The following is a 19,315-nucleotide window of genomic DNA, read 5'->3' as shown; positions in this document are numbered from 1 at the left end:
TGGTGATGATACCACACTGATGAGTCTGATCAATCACTAAATGGGCTTAGAGTTAACCATCTCTGTATTGGTGATAATACCACACTGATGAGTCTGATCAATGACTACATGGGCCTAGAGTTACCCATCTCTGTATTGGTGATGATACCACACTGATGAGTCTGATCAATGACTAAATGGGCCTAGAGTTACCCATCTCTGTATTGGTGATGATACCACACTGATGAGTCTGATCAATGACTACATGGGCCTAGAGTTACCCATCTCTGTATTGGTGATGATACCACACTGATGAGTCTGATCAATGACTACATGGGCCTAGTTACCCATCTCTGTATTGGTGATGATACCACACTGATGAGTCTGATCAATCACTAAATGGGCTTAGAGTTACCCATCTCTGTATTGGTGATAATACCACACTGATGAGTCTGATCAATGACTACATGGGCCTAGAGTTACCCATCTCTGTATTGGTGATACCACACTGATGAGTCTGATCAATGACTAAATGGGCCTAGAGTTACCCATCTCTGTATTGGTGATGATACCACACTGATGAGTCTGATCAATGACTAAATGGGCCTAGAGTTACCCATCTCTGTATTGGTGCTACCTGACAGTCGGTCAGATTTGCTCAGATTTATTTTGACAGTGACCAAAGGTAAGAGAACCACAATGCACTGCTTAAGAAGAAACCGTTGGTGTTTATTCGCAAGTAAAACATGATTTTACAACCTGCGCTGTTATGATCGGATTTTTTCGTCAATTGCAGGTTTAACTAGTCTTTGATGGTGATATTAAAGGAATTACCAACACTGGATCAGGACCACAAATACGAATATCATGCCATGATCGTTTGAGCAGGAAGACAGTTTTATCAGTAACACAATTTTCTCTAGATTAATAGTCTAAAACAATGAATGATTCCCTTGTCTCACATGCAAGAGATAATTCTGAATCTAAATGCTGTCACCCAGTCACACACAGGATTAAATGTGCCCATTTAAAGTGTACATAATTATCCACAATGAAATTACAGCATTACACCTGTCCGTAGCAGCATCTTTCACATGTCGATGCAGAAAACTGCGAACCTGACTTTGCCATCCCTACAATTTCACGTAATTTCATTAATACACATTCTTTCTGAGAGATGCATAAGTGACAAGGTCGCAATATATAAAAACAAGTAGCAGAGAGTTCGCACTGTTTAATGGAAGTGTCTGGGTGGCTTTGGGCTAACACTATGCCCCGCAACAGAGACATGAGATTGGTACAAATTCCACGCATGGTTATTTTTTTCTCCTCAATTCTTTTAACGGCTAAACAGATGGCACATTATGTTCAGTGTATTTGGTAATGTTGTTCAGTGTAGCGCAGTGATAAAAGTGTCCAACCTATAACCAGATAGTCGCCAGTTCAATTCGCACACAGAGGTGGATTCTACAATTATTCCAGTTTAACACGTAGGCTTTCGCGACCAATTATTCCTCCGGGATTGACGCAGTAAGTACCGCTTTGTGGAACGGCAACGATCGCTTCACAGACATGTCCTTAAAAAATACCTTCATTGGCTGAGAAACTCCCGTGAAAATAAGCATCAACCAATGCTCACTTTGGCTTGAAGACAATTCTTACTATGTCTCTTTGGCCATTTGAATTCATGGCCAAACATAAAATGGCCAGAGCGGAGCCGGGCCCCAACAGCGTGGCTTTTAACTGCAGGCCGACCCACTATTTGTCGGCGTTCGGCTGGCCTCTTGACCAGCGGAAGTCGGTTTGTGATATTCGCGGGATTGCGTGCGGCACGACACCTCATTAATTGAAATTTGCAACCGTCACGAAGATTCTGCGACGCTTTCGTTGCCGGTAATCTACAGCCCCCTTGAACACCCCCCACCCCCCAGCTTGCCGACCAAAGCTCTGACGAGCTGAGCTTTGACCGACAACTCGCTCCGCGTTCTGCATTCCTGAAATCAGTGCCCTGCCGAAAACGCAACATCAAGCGCCGCACAGCCCGCCGATATATCTGTTGTGCGGCTCGATGGCCAGGTTCCTGCTGACACGCGGCTTGCGCGGCCAAATCGTGGTCATCCCAAATGTTGCCAAGGGTCTCTTTGCTGAACGGCGGCGGCAGCGGCGGCGACGACGACTCCATCTCCTGACCCACCTCCACAGGTGGCGTCTGCACCGACTTGGGCACCAGATGCTTGGCCGGCACGAGGCAGCGTGGGGGGGGGGGGCACGGCGTGGGGGGCACGGCGTGGGGGGCACGGCGTGGGGGGCACGGCGTGGGGGGCACGGCGTGGGCACTCAGTGCTTCTGCTCCTCCTGCTGCTGCTGTGGCTGCTGCTGATGCTGCTGCATCATTTGTTGCTGCTGTTGCTGCTGCTGTGACTGCTGCTGCTGCTGTGGCTGCTGCTGCTGTTGCTGTTGTTGCTGTTGCTGTTGTTGCTGTTGCTGTTGTTGCTGTTGTTGCTACTGTTGCTGCTGCTGCTGTTGCTGCTGTTGCTGCTGTTGCTGCTGCTGTGGCTGCTGCTGTTGCTGCTGCTGTTGCTGCTGTTGCTGTGGCTGCTGTAGTGGCTGTGGCTGCTGCTGCTGCTGTTGAGTTGACTGGTGACGAGGCACACGTGGTATGGCTGAGGCTGAGTGGGAGGGCTGCTCAGAGTGGACAGCAGGATTTTCCTGAAGCTCCATGACCTGCTTCCTGTTGAAGTTGTATTTACTGAAGAGTTCGAACACAGGGGGAGGACGTAGAGTTAGAACAGACACACAGGTCCATGCCTGTGGGTCTCATCATGTTAGGTTCAAGCCCATCTTGACACACACAGGTCCATGCCTGTGTGTCTAATCATGTTAGGTTCAAGCCCATCTTGACACACACAGGTCTATGCCTGTGTGTCTAATCATGTTAGGTTCAAGCCCATCTTGACACACACAGGTCCATGCCTGTGGGTCTAATCATGTTAGGTTCAAGCCCATCTTGACACACACAGGTCCATGCCTGTGTGTCTAATCATGTTAGGTTCAAGCCCATCTTGACACACACAGGTCCATGCCTGTGTGTCTAATCATGTTAGGTTCAAGCCCATCTTGACGCACACAGGTCCATGCCTGTGGGTCTAATCATGTTAGGTTCAAGCCCATCTTGACACACACAGGTCCATGCCTGTGTGTCTAATCATGTTAGGTTCAAGCCATCTTGTAATCCTTGAACCCAATATCACACCGTGCCCTTGACAGCAATATAATAATTTGACATCAATAAAAACACATGGGATGTACTGCAGTAATTAACACCACTGCATAGTACTGTCGTTTGTAGTAGTTTGTCCTCAATATAGCATAAGTGGAAAAAACCCTGGGGCAAAATCTGAAAAGCATACTTCCCAATCTCTAAAAATTAAGAGTGTGCAACTTAATGTTGTTAAGTTTAAATAACGGTCGCTAAGCACAGGCCCAAAATGCTAAGAAGCCAGCAACAGCACCGTAAGAATGTCTACTCGTTTAGCGTTCATCTGCTTATTTAATTCAGCAAGGTGATGAGAAACCTCAACCATAAGGGCCCATCTACCAATGAGTCACAAGGCACCATGGGTAATGCTGGGGCCCCTCACCGAGTCTCAGGGCATCCGTGATGGACTAGGACGTGAAATTCGCACGCACAGGAATCCACATATCAGCTTCATTTAGTCGTCATGGATATTGTTTAAAATATTTGCCATCTGTTGCACAATGGCATACTCGTTGGTTTTTTTAGTAGTCTCTCGTCATGCCAACTTGACAACAGTATTTGTCCTCTGGAGATACTGGCCTCCACCGTGTGAATGTTGAATCGACATGACTACCTTGGTCCCACCGACATTGCTCAGTTGATCTGGGAGACACTTTCACCTTCCTGTGACTAACAGTTAATCTTAAAGCAGTGATGGTTTGGGCAGCAGTGATGGTTTGGGCAGCGATGCATAACCTGTATTCAATTTCCCTTGGGTAAATTCGGCTTTAACGGGTAACCGGTATGGTTTGTAAACATAAATTGTGGAGAGAAAAGAGCACGTTGCTGCCTCGTGAGCCACAACTCAGCCTTAATAGGTCTCTTAAACGGTCACTTAGGAGAGCTTTGTGTTGTTTGTCGTGCAAATCAAAAAATCAGCTGCTCCGCGCATGGCAGGATCATCTCCCAGGCAAGGCCAGTGAAGTGTTGCATGTACAGAGTCCACGCAGAGGGCAGCTTCACTTCTATACGGGCCAATGCTATGCTTGCAGCCGCCACCACGGATGGACGGAAACTCAGGAATACGTGGTCTGCATACACACAAACAAAGACAATAACCCTCCGTTTAGCCTTAACAGACTGTTGGGGCAAGTGCTGCTAGCGAGTAGCAGCACCTATGAAGGTCGGCACGACACACGAGGGGGTGGGCGGTCAGCACCACGCCCGGCCGCCTTTGTCTCCCCAGTGCTGGCGATGTTTACACACCGCAATGAGTTACTCATTTGAGGCCGAGTCGACCTAGGGGAGGCCCAGGACCGGTTCAGATAATCGTCACCGGTGATAGCCGTGAGCGGGCGTTGGACCAGGGTGTCCAGGGTCGTAGCTGCAGCGTAGCGCTAACCGCTACGCCACCTCTACCCTGCACACAGGAATGACAGGCAGGCACACAGACGCTTAAACGCACAAGCACCCAGTGAATGAGGAACGTTGGGCCAACGGCACCCTGAACATTTGAACAAACATTCCGACGTTGGACAAAAATATATATATTCGGTGACGTTTCAGGCACTGCCCCTTCTGTCGCCGGTCACCTTAGCCATGCAAGGCCGGTGCCTACGAAGCGCTCCTCTACAGCTCTGCGAGCACCTTGCAGGGCGAGCTGAAGGAAGTGGGCCGTGTACTTGATGGTGTACGCGTGCCGGTAGGACGAGCCTCCAGCCGGGGCGTCCTCACGCCGCGACAGCCACAGGAAGTGGTCCACGAAGTGCGCCGCTGTGGGCATGCACAGGTTCCAGTCGAGTGTACGCAGCAGCAGGAACTGTGCAGGGGGGAGGCAGACGGGAGAGTGGGCTGGCACGGCACAGCTGCCACCACTCCGTGAAGCATTCAGTCCGCCACGCTGCTGCGTGTTGCCTGGAGGGTTTATTTGGTGCATGGCTCGCAAAACAGTTCAAATGTCTGGTCAAGGAGTCAACTCGGCCCTTCGTCTGCACGGGTAAATGCAATGACCATCATATTAAATTTCGATGTGAAGCTTTCGTGACTTGCAAGGATTCATCTTCTTTGGTTCTTTTGGTAAAGTCACGTAGAATGAGAATAAAATAATAAATTGATAAAATAACACAATAATATTCTCATTATTGTGTTATTTTATTTTATCAAGTTATTATTTTATTCTCATTCTACGTGACTTTACCGAAAGAACCAAAGAAGACCATCATATTCTTTTGGGTCTGTCGGTAAAGCCACGTAGATTTGAAAAATTATTAAAAAATATCACGACGTTTCCATCGCATCGCAAGCAAATCGTCACGGGGTGATTGTTTTATGGAGAGACTGAGCCCCACTATAGGATGGGAGAATTTCCTGCACTTGTTCCAGTGCCATACAAATAAATGAGCACCACTCCACGTTCATTCGTCAGGTCTGCTGTGGTAATGTTATTCTGCAGCTTTTGCCTTCCTGTTATCTAGTAAGAAGACACGCTTCTATATTCAAATTCGGGCTGTACATTCAAATTGTCTACAGAATAATTAGTTGGCATGAAACAGAGATGATGTGTTCATATTCTTTGGGTCTTTGACGTTTTGATCGCAACAAAAGCAATCACCTGAGGACGACTGCTTGTGTTGCCATCGAAACGTCGAGATTTTTAAAATTATTTTTCTATCTACGTGACTTTACCGACAGACCCAAAGAGTAAGATTTTAAAGTAACAAGACAAAACAATTGGTTTCTTGAATCAAATCGCGACCTTGAATCATGACAATGCACGGAACGGTTCTGGGGTGAAACATTGCATGCCAAATTAATATGGGCATGCAGCTACCTCCGTCTGCTGCAATTCCTCCTTGGACAGACTCAGCCCTTGCTTGGTCATCACCTCCAGCCGGTTCACCCAGTCCAGTCGCGGCACCTGCTCACCCATCTCCTCGAACTTGGCTGCGCAGGGTGTCAGGGACACGCATGCCGACGGTGAACAAGCGACCAAGCATGCGAGCGAGAGATGAGCGAGTGATCGGGTGGGTGGGTGGGTGGGTCACGTGAGCGATTGACCGACCTGCTATAATGAGGTAGCAGATTGAGCAGGTGTAGAGGCAGCGGACGGTGATGTTGTGGCGGTCCATGAACACGTCTAACATCGGGATGGCCAGGTGGTGCGTGGCCACACCCAGCTGCAGCTGCTCGCTCAGAGTTGCCAGGAGGTCGACGAAGTGGCGACGGAGGTGCAGCTGGGGCGAGCGTGCGCAAAACCGAGGCAGCGACAGCTCCTGCGAGGGGGAAAAAACAGAGGACACGGGCTTGGGAGAGCAGTTGGGATGCTGTAGAGTTGGGTCAAGAGGTCAAGAGGTGTTTTTAAACGATAATAGATTATTCTGGGGGTCTAAGGAGGCGACGTGCCCGGTTACGGTGGGCCACAGCAGTTAATTTTCGCCGTCACGCAAACCAAGAGTGACAAAAGCCACGGGCCAAATTGTCTCCCTGTTCAAGCGAGTGAAAGATGGCGAAGAACTCATTCGGTAGTCCTCAGCCTATGATGAAAAAAAACCATAAGGTGTGGAGATCCGTACCTCCAAAGCACAGCCACTTTTATTCTTCCACAAGGTACCATATCGCTCGTGTTATAGTCCCCGGAGAGATAGGGGGCCGGGTCGACCCGCTGGCCAGGATTGAACTTGCAACTTTCCCACTGCGAGTCGAGCACTCAAACGTACGTGCCGTGTAAATCAGTTCGTGGGATTTGCGTCTGCGTGTAGGAGGCCTATTAATGAGAGAGGCGGATACCTTCTCTCGAAGGACGCGGTAGACGTCGTCTGCCAACTCGCCTTGCCACCACTCGCTTCTGTCCATGTCTTGGTTAGTCGCTCGCGCCTCGTGCTCAGGAGTTTATTACTTGGGCAGGCACGTGCTGGGTACACACAAGTGTTCACGTGTGGAGTTTATTACTTGGACAGGCACGTGCTGGGTACACACAAGTGGAGTTTATTACTCGGACAGGCACGTGCTGGGTACACACAAGTGTTCACGAGTGGAGTGTATTACTTGGACAGGCACGTGCTGGGTACACACAAGTGGAGTTTATTACTCGGACAGGCACGTGCTGGGTACACACAAGTGTTCACGAGTGGAGTTTATTACTCGGATAGGCACGTGCTGGGTACACACAAGTGTTCACGAGTGGAGTTTATTACTCAGACAGGCACGTGCTGGGTTCACACAAGTGTTCACGAGTGGAGTTTATTACTCGGACAGGCACGTGCTGGGTACACACAAGTGTTAACGAGTGGAGTTTATTACTTGGACAGGCACGTGCTGGGTACACACAAGTGTTCACGAGTGGCGTTTATTACTCAGACAGGCACGTGCTGGGTTCACACAAGTGTTCACGAGTGGAGTTTATTACTCGGACAGGCACGTGCTGGGTACACACAAGTGTTAACGAGTGGAGTTTATTACTCGGACAGGCACGTGCTGGGTTCACACAAGTGTTCACGAGTGGAGTTTATTACTTGGACAGGCACGTGCTGGGCGCACACAAGTGTTAACGAGTGGAGTTTATTACTCGGACAGGCACGTGCTGGGTACACACAAGTGTTCACGTGTGGAGTTTATTACTCGGGCAGGCACGTGCTGGGTACACACAAGTGGAGTTTATTACTTGGGCAGGCACGTGCTGGGTACACACAAGTGTTCACAAGTGGAGTTTATTACTCGGACAGGCACGTGCTGGGTGCACACAAGTAGTCACGTGACAGATTTGACGTCACAGCTCACTTGCCGTGCAAAAAATAAATACATTATTGAGCCCCCCCCCCCCCCTAAAAAAATATACCAAAGTGTATTTTCATAATTTGTGCATGGTGTACAGTCTGTAAAGTACCCACATGGCAAATTTCCAGTTTGTTGCATGTGGAGAAGTACAGACAACACACACAATCACAACTTTGCCTTTCATATATATGGAGATTACCACAGGTTACGCCACGGGCACTTCGTGCTCAACAGAGCATTAAGAATAAAGGCAGAATTTTCACAACACTTGGAAAAGAAACTACATTTGCAATTTTCTGCAAAAAAAAATGAACACATTTTCCCATGTGTAAAAAATAAATGCAATTTGTTATTGACACGTGTGCAAACTTCATAATGCATTTGCTTGAGCAACACCGATTACATTATTGACGAAATCTTAAAAGTGCTCATGCTAAACCGGCTTCCAAACGTCTCAAGCTCACACCCTACCCCCCGCTATGCATGTGGAATAATGTAAAAAATGTGTCCCGTTATGATGAAAAATAAAACAAAGTCTTACCAAACACTGTCCATTATTACACGGCGGGAAGGGAAATCGTTCAAGTAACAAACCGTGATTGTTTAAACGCCTCAATATGTCACGATATAGTCTAAATACAGCAAGTCTCAAGTCTTTCACGGTAACTACGGACGGAGCGGGCAGCACGCAGCCACGTGGGAGTCGTCACGTGACGCAGCCGCCGACTCCCAGGACTCTCCACGCCCCCGGAAGTGCTGCTGAGCGCCGGAAGCCGGAGGTGACGCGTCATCCGTGAGCCAGAGACTCCTGATTGGATGAGGTGTGGGCGTGGCCGCACCCGAGGGGGAGGCGACGGCCAGGGGATAAAGGGGGGGAGGGAAAGACCCACACAGACCCATAGAGACCCACAGAGACCCATACTCATAGAGACCCACACAGACCCATAGAGACTCATAGAGACCCACAGAGACCCACACAGACTCACAGACTCATAGAGACCCATACTCACAGAGACCCACAGAGACTCATAGAGACCCATACTCATAGAGACCCATACTCATAGAGACCCACACAGACTCACAGAGACCCACACAGACCAACAGAGACACCCACAGAGACTCATAGAGACCCACAGAGACACCCACAGAGACTCATAGAGACCCACAGAGACACCCACAGAGACTCATAGAGACGCACAGACACCCAAAGAGACTCATAGAGACCCACATAGACTCACAGAGACCCACAGACACCCACACTCACATAGACCCACAGACCCATACTCATAGAGACCCACACAGACCCACAGAGACACCCACAGAGACCCATACTCATAGAGACCCACACAGACACCCACAGAGACCCATACTCATAGAGACCCACATAGACCCACAGAGACCCATAGAGACCCACACACACTCACAGAGACCCATACTCATAGAGACCCACACAGACTCACAGAGACCCACATAGACTCACAGAGACCCACACTCATAGAGACCCACACAGGCCCACAGAGACCCATACTCATAGAGACCCACACAGACCCACAGAGACCCATACCCACAGAGACCCACAGAGACCCATACTCATAGAGACCCACAGAGACCCACAGAGACCCATAGAGACCCACACAGATACCCACAGAGACCCACACTAACAGAGACCTAAGTAAAACTAAACTAAGTGTATTGCCACCAGGGTGTAGGGGGGCCCCCCACTGAGCTACTGTGCCAATCTTGGTCCACGCGAGCGGCCTGCCCTGCACCAAGTGAAAGCAGCTCCGTCAGGTCGCTCGTCACGTGGCAACGGCGTTAGAGCTGCCAGGAGAATAATCCTCGCACTCTTAAGACGCACCGCTCGGATCGCGAGGGATGGGTTAGCGCGTCTCCCACGTGCGTGTGAATATTCACAGAGGGTGGACGTGGATGTAAGATAATTTTGTCGTGACGGTGGTCGCAGCTGCTGCGAGCTGCTAAGAGACACTTGCCCCTACAGTCTGTTAGAGGCCACACGGGGGACCTTCACTGGAGGGGTTTGCTTTGCCGCACCAACGCCTCGTAAAGTGATGACAGGAAACGATGAGGTAAAATGTGCAAAAGTTTAATATATTAAACGGCAATAAACGCATTCAAGAGTGCGAGTGAGGTAAAAAAATAGAATTTCTACATTGAGGTAAACATTTTTTTTTTATATTCTGAGGTAAAAGCAAATCTTTTTTACATTGAGGTAAAAAAATAACATTCTGAGGTTAATTTTTTTATAAACATTCTGAGGTAGACAAAAAAATATTTTGAACATTACGAGGAACATTTTTTTTACATTCTGAGGTAAAAACATGAACATTAAATTGTCCTTAAGGAGACATAAATTAACAAACGCTCTCTGTGTATCTATCTGTCTCTCTCTGTCTCTCTCTGTCTCTCTGTGTATCTGTGTCTGTGTGTGTCTGTGTGTATCTGTGTCTGTGTATCTGTCTCTCTGTGTCTCTTTGTGTGTATCTCATCTCAGTCAGTCGACCCGTGGCACCTGGGTCTGCCCCGTGACCTCCTGCCAGCGGTCGTTCGACACTTCACGTGGCCTCAAGGTGCACATGTCCTGGCACAAGCGTCGTGGTGACGCGATTCGCCACTTAGTGGCGAATGGCAGTTGTTGTTATTGTTGTGCATGTCTGTGTGTGTGCGTGTCTGTGTGTGTATGTCTGTGTATTTTGTACCATCGGACACTCCACCCCCACAACTCCCAATCGGTGATGGGGCAGTTGTGGAGAGAGTGGAGAGTTTCCCATACCTGGGCAGTGTGCTTATGATTGGCACCAGTTTAACAGCAGAGGTCTCACTCCGAATCAGTCGAGCGGCAATATCTTTTCATCGGTTGCGTAACGCTGTGTGGAAGCTACCTGGTCTGTCGCTCCGCACTAAGCTTCAGGTCCTCTCGGCCACGGTCATTCCCTCCCTTCTCTACGCTTGTGAAACGTGGACCCCCCTAATGGAACATCTTCGCCGGTTAGAAACATTTAAGCTGGCCTGCCTACGATCCATCCTGGGTTTAACCAGACTGGATTGTGTGAGGAGCTCACAAATCCTTCAAAGATCTGGGCAAGGTCCCATCGGTGAGCTCCTCCAGCGGGCAAGGCTGCAATGGCTGGGTCATGTAGCCCGCATGCCCTGCCACCGCATGCCGAAACAGCTTTTGTTCGGCCGGATTGAGGGGGCTAAGCGGGTGCGGCACGGGTTAGAGAAGAAATGGAGTGATGTGGTACAGGAGGACGTGGAGCTGAGTGGACTTGCCGATGACTGGTACCAGCGGTGTCAAGATCGGCCTCTGTGGAGGAGGCTCGTGAAGGATGCTACTGGGCAGTTGGAGGTAGTCGCACTCCAACAACAATGGAGGGCGGAGGAGCGACGCTCAGAACGAGCGGAGCGCCGGGTGGCTAAAGCACAGCAGGTTGGCACAGTAGGAGGCACAGGTGGTGCATCAGCCAGTCATCTCAGTCAGTCGACCCGTGGCACCTGGGTCTGCCCTGTGACCTGCCAGCGGACGTTCTGCACTTCACGTTGCCTCAGGGTACACATAGCCTGGCACAAGCGTCGTGGTGACGTCACCGCCACTTAGTGGCGAATGGCGGTTGTTGTTGTTGTGTCTGTGTGTGTGTCTGTGTGTGTCTGTTGTGTGTCGTGTCAGGACAGGAACGTGTGCACCACAGAGTGGATCTCCCTGCGGCAGAGTGGGCAGGCCATGCCACGCCGCTGCAGCTCCAAGGCGCAGCGGCGGCACGTGGCAAGGTGACCGCTGTCGCCGTGAACTAACGTGCAGCTACGCGGCTCACTCTGGCACACCACGCACTCACCCACGATAACACCACCAGCACCACCCACACCACCAGCACCACCCACACCACCAACCACACCAACAACACCAACACTACCACCCACACCAACACCACCACCCACACCACCACCATCACCCACACCAACACCACCACCCACACCACCGCCACCACCACTGCCACCACCACCCACACCAACACCACCACCCACACCAACACCACCAACCACACCAACACCACCACCACCACCCACACCACCACCATCACAACCACCACCCACACCACCGCCACCACCACCCACACCACTACCACCACCACAACCACCCACACCACCACCCACACCACCACCACCACCACCCACACCAACAGCACCGCCACCGGTCGGAGCGCAAGATGGAGAGGAAGTGGTGGAGGTGGTGGTGACGTTGGCACCGGCTGAAGGGGAAGAAAAAGAAGAGAGTGAGTGAGTGAATGTGTGAGTGTGTGAGTGTGTGACTGTATATGGGTAGCGGTAGTGTAGTAGTAGTTAGTGCTACGTCGCGCTATGAACCCGGGGAGGGAGTGAGAAGGAGGGAGGGAGTGAGGAGGAGGGAGGGGAACTTCACCTCGCCTGCTGTCGGCCGTCACTATGGAGAATGACTTCACGAACAGCGCTGCCACCGAGTGTCTGGAAGAGAGAGACAGGGAGATCCAGGCTGCGTTTGGATGCAGGCTCTATCTCCCGCCCCTCTCTCTCTCTCCACCCCTCTCTCTCTTGTGCTTGTTTATTTTTATTTCACTTTTTTTTATATAATTTTTCTATCTACGTGACTTTAGTGAAAGAACCAAAGAATATTCACCCACTCAATCACTCGCCCACTCACTAAACAGCTCACCCATCCACTCAATAATTCACTCCCCCACTCGCCTTCCCACTCACTCACTAAATAACTCATCCGCTCACCCACACTCACTCACCCACCCACTCTCTCTCCACCCTCTTTGTATCTCCCTCACCTGGGATCTCTGAGTGAGAATCCCTCCACACCAAACACCTCCCCCAGGGGGTCCCCGCCACACCTCACCAGGTACGGCCTCTCTACATCGTAAAGTTGTCTCCGCTTGATGTATTGTCCCACGTAGTGGTGCGCCTACGTGGGACGCACACACACACATGCACACACACACGCATGCATGCACACACACGAGTGGGTGACTGAGTGGGTGAGTAGGTGGGTGGGTGAGTGAGTGGGTGAGTGAGTGGATGAGTTAGTGAGTGGGTGGTTGAGTGATTGAGTGGGTGAGTGGGTGGGTAGGTGAGTGGGTGGTTGAGTGATTGAGTGGGTGAGTAGGTGGGTAGGTGAGTGAGTAGGTGAGTGAGTGGGTGTGTGGATCAGTGAGAGAATCAGTGAGTGGGTGGGTGGATCAGTGATTTAGTGGCATGGGCGGAAGAGATGGACTAGTCAGTGAGTGGATGGGTTAGAGGGTGAGTGGATGGGTTAGAGGGTGAGTCGAGTGAGTGGTTGGGTGAGTGAGTGGATGAGTGAGTGGTTGGATGAGTGAGTGTTAGTGTGTGGGTAAATGGAGTGGGTGAGTGGTTGGGTGAGTGGGTGGCTGAGTGAGTAGGTCAGTGAATGAGTGGGTGGACGAGTGGTTGGGTGAGTGGGTGGGTGAGTGTAACGTCTGTACTATGTTGAACTTCTTTCGCACCACACGTAGCCATGTGTGATAATCCTGCAAATCCAAATTATACAGCAGGTGTCAGGGTCGCGATGGAATCCACGACCTCCTGTACACCAGGCGAGGTAGTCAACATCTCCTAGCCACCCTGATAATGATGATGGTGGGTCCCACGACCTCCTGTACACCAGGCGAGGTAGTCAACATCTCCTAGCCACGCAGATGATGATGGTGTTGGTGGTCGTGATGGGACCCACCTGCTCCCACGTGAATGTGTCGCCCTCAACACCGACCGACTGCAGCAGACGAAGCATCGCAGGCACCGGCTTCAGCTGCATCCCAGCGGACAGAGGCATCACGGAGCCACATGTCATCACTCACACAGACACAAAGGTCCCCCGTGTAGCCACGGCAGGCTATAGGGGCAAGTGCTGTTAGCGAAGAGAAGCACCTATCAAGGCTGCCGGCACTGTGGCACATGAGAGGGTGGGTGGCCAGCACCACGCCGAACCGCCTTTGTCTCCCCAGTGGCTTTGTTTACTACGACACACCGCTACACCAGCTACTCTTTTGAGTCAACCTAGGGGAGGCCCAGGACCGATTGTAGTGTATAGTAGTGTATATTACATTGTAGTGTATAGTAGTGCATAGTGTATAGTAGCGTATAGTACTGTAGTTTATAGTAGTGTAGGGTATAGTGTAGTGTATAGTAGTGTAGTGTATAGTAATGTAGTGCATAGTAGTGTAGTGTATAGTAATTGTAGTGTATAGTTGTGTATAGTGTACAGTGTATAGTTGTGTAGTGTATAGTAATGTAGTGTATAGTTGTGTATAGTGTACAGTGTATAGTTGTGTAGTGTATAGTAATGTAGTGTATAGTTGTGTATAGTATAGTGTACAGTGTATAGTATAGCGTACAGTATAGTGTACAGTGTATAGTATAGTGTACAGTGTATAGTGTGCAGTGTATAGTGTACAGTGTATAGTATAGTGTACAGTGTATAGTATAGCGTACAGTGTATAGTAGTGTACAGTGTATAGTAGTACACAGAGCACCGGTGAGCCCCCCTAAAAGCGACTCACCAGAATGTTCCTGTGAGCTCCAGCAGCGGCCAGAGACAACCTGGAGTCACCGGCACTCATCACGGCAGCGGCCAGAGACAACCTGGAGTCACCGGCACTCATCACGGCAGCGGCCAGAGACAACCTGGAGTCACCGGCACTAATTACGGCAGCTGTGGAGACAGCAGGAAGACAGCGACACTCGTCACGGCAGCTGTGAGACAGCAGGAAGACAGCGACACTCGTCACGGCAGCTGTGGAGACAGCAGGAAGACAGCGACACTCGTCACGGCAGCTGTGGAGACAGCAGGAAGATAGCGACACTCGTCACGGCAGCTGTGGAGACAGCAGGAAGACAGCGACACTCGTCACGGCAGCTGTGGAGACAGCAGGAAGACAGCGACACTCGTCACGGCAGCTGTGGAGACAGCAGGAAGACAGCGACACTCGTCACGGCAGCTGTGGAGACAGCAGGAAGACAGCGACACTCGTCACGGTAGCTGTGAGACAGCAGGAAGACAGCCACACTCGTCACGGCAGCTGTGGAGACAGCAGGAAGACAGCGACACTCGTCACGGCAGCTGTGGAGACAGCAGGAAGACAGCGACACTCGTCACGGCAGCTGTGGAGACAGCAGGAAGACAGCGACACTCGTCACAGCAGCTGTGGAGACAGCAGGAAGACAGCGACACTCGTCACGGTAGCTGTGAGACAGCAGGAAGACAGCCACACTCGTCACGGCAGCTGTGGAGACAGCAGGAAGACAGCGACACTCGTCACGGCAGCTGTGGAGACAGCAGGAAGACAGCCACACTCATCACGGCAGCTGTGGAGACAGCAGGAAGACAGCCACACTCGTCACAGCAGCTGTAGAGACAGCAGGAAGACAGTGACACTCGTCTCCGCAGCTGTGGAGACTGCAGGAAGTCACCGGCACTCATCACGGCAGCTGTGGAGACAGCAGGAAGACAGCAACACTAGTCACGGCAGCTGTGGAGACAGCAGGAAGACAGCGACACTCGTCACAGCAGCTGTGGAGACAGCAGGAAGACAGCGACACTCATCACGGCAGCTGTGGAGACAGCGACGTGGTGGGGGGGGGGGGTGAGTAATGCTCAGCCGCCGGGCACGGCTGACGACCACCTCGTGGGGACCGCCTGTGTCGTGAGTCTATGGGTCTCTGTGTGAGTCTGTGGGTCTCTGTGTGAGTCTGTGGGCTTATGGGTATCTGTGTGAGTCTTTGGGCCTCTGTCAGAGTAAATTGGTATCTGTGTGAGTCTATGGGTATCTGTGTGAGTCTGTGGGCCTCTATCAGAGTAAATTGGTATCTGTGTGAGTCTATGGGTCTCTGTGTGAGTCTGTGGGTCTCTGTCAGAGTAAATTTGTCTCTGTGTGAGTCTATGGGGCTCTGTGTGAGTCTGTGGGTCTCTGTCAGAGTAAACTGGTCTCTGTGTGGGTCTATGGGTCTCTGTGTGAATCTGTGGGCCTCTGTCAGAGTAAATTGGTATTTGTGTGAGTCTATGGGTCTCTGTGTGAGTCTGTGGGCCTCTGTCAGAGTAAATTGGTATCTGTGTGAGTCTATCAGTCTATGGGTCTCTGTGTGAGTCTGTGGGTCTCTGTCAGAGTAAATTTGTCTCTGTGTGAGTCTATGGGTCTCTGTGTGAGTCTGTGGGTCTCTGTCAGAGTAAATTGGTCTGTAGTGATAGCAAGTACCGCCACAGTCAGTATGCACTGCTGTAGTGATAGCAGTTACCACCACAGTAAGTATGCACTGCTGTAGTGAGAGCAGGATCCACCACAGTCGGTATGCACTGCTGTAGTAATAGTAAATAATGCTATCGAGTTGGTACATACCGCTATATAGAGTTAGTAGATACTAAAACAGTCAGACTATACCACTACAGTCAGCAAATACTGCTACAGTCAGCAGATACAACTACGGTCAGTAGCTACTAGAGTCAGTAGGCACTACTATAGAGTGAGTAGATACTGATATAGAGTTAGTAGTTACTACTATAGTCAGTGAATACTCCTATAGAGTCAGCAGATACTACTATACAGCTAGTCGTTACTACTATAGAGCCGGTAGACACTACTGTAGGGCCAGTAAATACTACTACGGTCAGTAGTTACTACAGTCAGTAAATACCACTAAACAGTCAGTAGCTACTACTGGCTCAGTAGATACTCCTGTACAGTCAGTAGATACAACTACAGGGCCAAGAGATACTACTTATTCTGTTGTATGTAGGCTGTGTAGGTATATACAGGACTAGCTGTACTACCCAGGCTTGAATTCACCACACCCGGCCGCCTTTGTCTCCCCAGTGGCGATGTTCACACCACAACAGTTACTCGTTAGAGGCTGAGTCGACCTAGGGGAGGCCCAGGACCGGTTCAAATAATCGTCACCGGTGGTGGCCGTGAGCGGGAATCGAACTCGGGTCGCCGGGTTCGTAGCGCGGCGTAGCGCTAACCACTACACTACAATGCATTAGGCTTCCACACACAGACACAAACACACAGACACACACACAGACACACACAGACACAAAAAGATCCCCCATATAGCCTTAACAGACTGTAGGACCAAGTGCTGTTAGCGAGCACCTATGAAGGCCGGGACGGTACACGAGGGGGTGGGTGGCCAGCACCACGCTCGACCGCCTTTGTCTCCCTAGTGGCAATGTTTACACACCGCACCAGGTACTCATTTGAGGCTGAGTCGACCTAGGGGAGGCCCGGGACCGGTTCAGATAATCGTCACTGGTGTTGGCCGTGAGCAGGAATCGAACCTGGGTCGCCAGGTTCATAGCGCAGCGCGCTAACCGCTACACTATCGCTCCCCACAACACACAGACACACACACAGACACACACACAGACAACGCTAACCGCTACACTACAATGCGTGACGCTTCCACATGCACGGGTCACGTGACAGATTTGACGTCAGAGCTCACTTGCCGTGCATAAAATCTAGGCATTATTGAGCTCCCCTCCCCACCCCTAAAAAAAACACAAAAGTGTATTTGTATAATGTTTGCACGGTGTACAGTCTGGGAAATACCCACATGGCAAATTTCCAGTTTGTTGCATGTCGGGAAGTAGGCTAAACATTTTGAACAGACAACACACACAATCACAACTTTACATATTTTTATATATATGGAGATAAACAGTAAGAGCCAATTTGTTAATCCATTGCCGGACGAGGGTCTCCCCACGCCGCCCCGGGTCGTGATTTGACCATACTTCACCACGCTCGTCCGTGTGGCGGCTTGGTGGAGGAGGGTAGCGTAGACGTGGGAGCGTAGTGACATTGTACTCTACAATGAATGTTGCCCCCACCGCTCCGTTGCACAGTCCCGCAGCCGCCTAAAACAACAACAAAGTCCCATCACAAGGGAGAAACACACAAATAGAGATTCACTTCGAGTACACTCACCACCACGTAGCTGTCAACCTCTATCAGTGCCCCTACCTTATTACAGATCAATTCAGGCCATATCGGCCACCACGTGTCTTTATGAATATCAACGTTCGTCCTGCGAAGTCCCATCACAATGTAGAAACACAAATAGACAATACTGTTACCAAAGCATGTTTTTTTGCCCGTATTGAAACGGCTGTACCCCGTATGGGCGTGAAAACTCAATGTCTCTGTACAAGAATACGGGGTAAACCGTACGGGTTATGACAGCTGTGATGCATCAAGAGATAACTTGACCCGTGGTTGTGTTACCTCGTTTAACCAAAGGCTTCAAACTCGCGTGCAACAGCCCGAAACCCAAAGCATGAGGACAAACACAAAGACGGGTATATCACGAGAGAAAAACCCCTACATATTTACCAATAACACTGCCCTTGAAAGTAAATACTGTAGTGCATAATCGTGCAATGGCCCTTTTTCATAACACCTCTGTTACCGACGATTGTATTTCAGCCTTTTTTCTTACGACTGCTGCCTGTGTATCTTACTGTGAAAACAGTTCCACAAAGCATGTATAATTCTTTATTTTCTTTGTGACAGACTAGGCCCGAGACGCCAGGGAGGGCCTGAATGGCCTGGATTGCCTACCGAGAAGGAGACGCCTTCCCCGGCGGGGAGCAACCACAGCCTGCGGTGTCACCGCCGCAACGGGGGTCACACAACACCGGATTTTTTTTGTGGTCAAAATTTTTAAACCAAAACACCCACTTACCGGTTCGCGTGAGTTCAATCCTGCTCAGAGTTTTAAGGGGCGAGAGGAATTGTTCGTGCAAGTTTAGAGTTTAGGGTGGGGGTGGGGAGTCGTTATGTTCCGAACAGTTTAGAAGCGTCCTGGGAGCCGCGCTTGAGGCGTCAGCCATTGGCACTTGGGAGCTACCACTCCCAGCGAAGGGTTGACGCTCAAACTATCAATCTTATACTTTCACTTCCATCACATAATTTGAATCGTATTTACTCAAACAATATATGCTGAATGATCTACTGTGATAGTCACGGTCGCTCCGTCATTGTATTGCTGTTGTAGATGTATATATTTATATATTTTAAAAAAATATTACCGCGTCTGCGACCCCCCCCCCCCCTATTTAAAGCGGTAAGTTGGTTCGTTCCAAATGATGACGTTCACACAACGCGATCAAAGTTCGGAACGCTCTTGCAGAATTGTACAACATTTAACTCCGACAGTTATCGCGATATGGCGACACTACGATATTACCTAATCATATCCACCATAAGCGTATCGTACATTTTTTTCCACACGGCACGTGCACACACTCAAAGC

General features: G+C 50.3%; 1 protein-coding gene and 2 long non-coding RNA genes across 3 annotated transcripts; all 3 read right to left on the bottom strand.

Annotated features, from left to right (window-relative positions):
• Positions 1-3,194: 3,194 nt before the first annotated feature.
• On the bottom strand, positions 3,195-8,728 carry LOC142915703 (cyclin-J-like). Its single transcript, XM_076061399.1, has 6 exons — positions 8,532-8,728; positions 7,004-7,127; positions 6,279-6,489; positions 6,048-6,160; positions 4,865-5,036; positions 3,195-4,308 (listed from the first exon to the last, which is right to left on the bottom strand). Exons 2-6 carry the CDS (start codon positions 7,067-7,069, stop codon positions 4,145-4,147), a joined length of 726 nt encoding a protein of 241 aa, XP_075917514.1. The 5' UTR covers positions 7,070-7,127; positions 8,532-8,728; the 3' UTR covers positions 3,195-4,144.
• Positions 8,729-12,159: 3,431 nt separating this feature from the next.
• Positions 12,160-12,965, bottom strand: LOC142915702 (uncharacterized). The gene is made up of 3 exons (XR_012936069.1): positions 12,817-12,965; positions 12,426-12,487; positions 12,160-12,255 (listed from the first exon to the last, which is right to left on the bottom strand). It is a non-coding gene; the product is annotated as an uncharacterized LOC142915702 (long non-coding RNA).
• A 792-nt stretch (positions 12,966-13,757) lies between these two features.
• On the bottom strand, positions 13,758-18,954 carry LOC142915701 (uncharacterized). The gene is made up of 4 exons (XR_012936068.1): positions 18,746-18,954; positions 17,801-17,918; positions 14,563-14,714; positions 13,758-13,811 (listed from the first exon to the last, which is right to left on the bottom strand). It is a non-coding gene; the product is annotated as an uncharacterized LOC142915701 (long non-coding RNA).
• Positions 18,955-19,315: the final 361 nt, after the last annotated feature.

The sequence above is a fragment of the Petromyzon marinus genome, unplaced genomic scaffold (genome assembly GCF_048934315.1).
Source record: "Petromyzon marinus isolate PM22_M1 ecotype Great Lakes invasive population unplaced genomic scaffold, UKy_Petmar_22M1.pri1.0 PM_G_Scaffold_34, whole genome shotgun sequence".
Classification (NCBI taxonomy): domain Eukaryota; kingdom Metazoa; phylum Chordata; class Hyperoartia; order Petromyzontiformes; family Petromyzontidae; genus Petromyzon; species Petromyzon marinus.
The sequence above is the reverse complement of the archived record's forward strand: the minus strand, read 5'-3'. Positions and strand labels throughout refer to the sequence as shown.